Source organism: Schistosoma mansoni, chromosome 2 (genome assembly GCF_000237925.1).
Source record: "Schistosoma mansoni strain Puerto Rico chromosome 2, complete genome".
NCBI lineage: Eukaryota > Metazoa > Platyhelminthes > Trematoda > Strigeidida > Schistosomatidae > Schistosoma > Schistosoma mansoni.
The window spans coordinates 852,162-853,686 of NC_031496.1; the positions used below are offsets into that span (position 1 = coordinate 852,162).

General features: G+C 37.4%; 1 protein-coding gene across 1 annotated transcript in view; it reads left to right on the forward strand.

The window, feature by feature from the left end:
• Smp_139860 (putative o-linked n-acetylglucosamine transferase, ogt) overlaps nt 1-1,525 on the forward strand; it is a gene marked incomplete at both ends in the record, with an annotated part of 66,500 nt that continues 64,975 nt past the window's right edge. The window contains one exon of the mRNA XM_018795255.1: nt 1-130. Coding sequence (XP_018649586.1) covers nt 1-130 — 130 coding nt within the window. The remainder of the gene's footprint in view (nt 131-1,525) is intronic.

Consider the following 1,525-nt stretch of genomic DNA (forward strand, 5'->3'; position numbering starts at 1 on the left):
GCCAGATTAGATCAATCGCTCCTTGATATATTGATAACGCATCAAATATATCTTCCAACCTCTTTGCTTCTGACTTCTGATTTTAACTGGTTGGGCGCGATTCGATTAAAGAAGGTGCTACTGGTAATGAGTTGTCAAACTACAATACTGATGGTATCTTCAGCTTCATATTTCTAAATTCTATCATCTTCTGACTACGAACACATAATTGTATTGTTATTATTGTTTTTATCTTCATAGAAGTCAAGTAAACCTTGAAAAAATCAATGATGCTCATATCAATACAATGTCACAGGACGGAAATTTCTCTATAGAGAAAAGAAGATCATTGCCAAAATTGAAGCATACTGACCATTCATTAGCAATAATCCCTAAAACTGGAACAGTGAACAAACTCCCTACTGATTATCAAGTTAAACAACGTATGTTACAATCTTATTCTTTGAATCTCTATAGATCATATAATATAGGGATAGTATTTTAAGGATAACTAGTGTATATACTTTGTACAGAATAGTCAGTTCGAATTCATTCTAGAATATGGAAGCTAATCTTGTTATAGATTGGTTTGAAATCAAAGAACATTGAGTAGTGAAGATACCACTAGTATTGTAGTTTGACAACTAATTATCAATAACACCTTCTATAATTGAATCGCGCCCAACCAGTTAAAATTAAAAGTCAGAAGCAAAGAGGTTGAAAGATATATTTGATGGGTTATCAATATATCGAGAAATGACTGATCTAATCTGGCTAATGATCGTAGGAGATGTTTCCCACTCTGTGCTGTAACGTGATCTGGTACAGATTCATGGCCTACCGCCTTCATCTAAACAAGTCCACTTAAGCTAATGTGGTCAGCATCCAATGTCGAACACTTACAAAGCTATTGATTTTGGGGAATTATTTGCAGCTGCAGCAGAAATTTGATGCCTTTTCACGATTTCATTTAGTAGTGAGAAATGTTAGCGTTTTTTTAGCGAGTCAGTTTTCTACGAGATGGATTCGCTAACTCCATGCCCAACCCTCCTCCATTATCCGGGCTTGAAACTAGTGATAGCCCTAGAAGGGCTCCAGGTGGAGTTTGTGAAAGCTAGAAATCCTAAAATATGATAAACTCTTGACTTCACTTACTTCCTTATTTACTTACATACTTACTTACTTACGCCTGTTACCCCCAATGGAGTATAGGCCACCAATCAGCATTCTCCAACTCACTCTGTCCTGAGCCTTTCTAGCTAGTTCTATCCAATTGTCTTTCTCCATATCTCGGCGTAATGGGTTTTTTTGGTCTTCCTCTCCTCACTTGACCTTGAGGATTCCATGTGTGGGCTTGTCTTGTGACTCAGTTGGGCGATTTTCTCAATGTGTGTCCTATTCACTTCTGGAGCTTCTTCCTGATTTCTTCCTCCGCTGAAATCTGGTTGTTCTTCCCACAGTAGAAGGTTACTCGATTTCGTCCGGACCACGGATGAGATATATTCACTTCATGTTATAACGGAAAATGAATTTTACCGAGCTATAT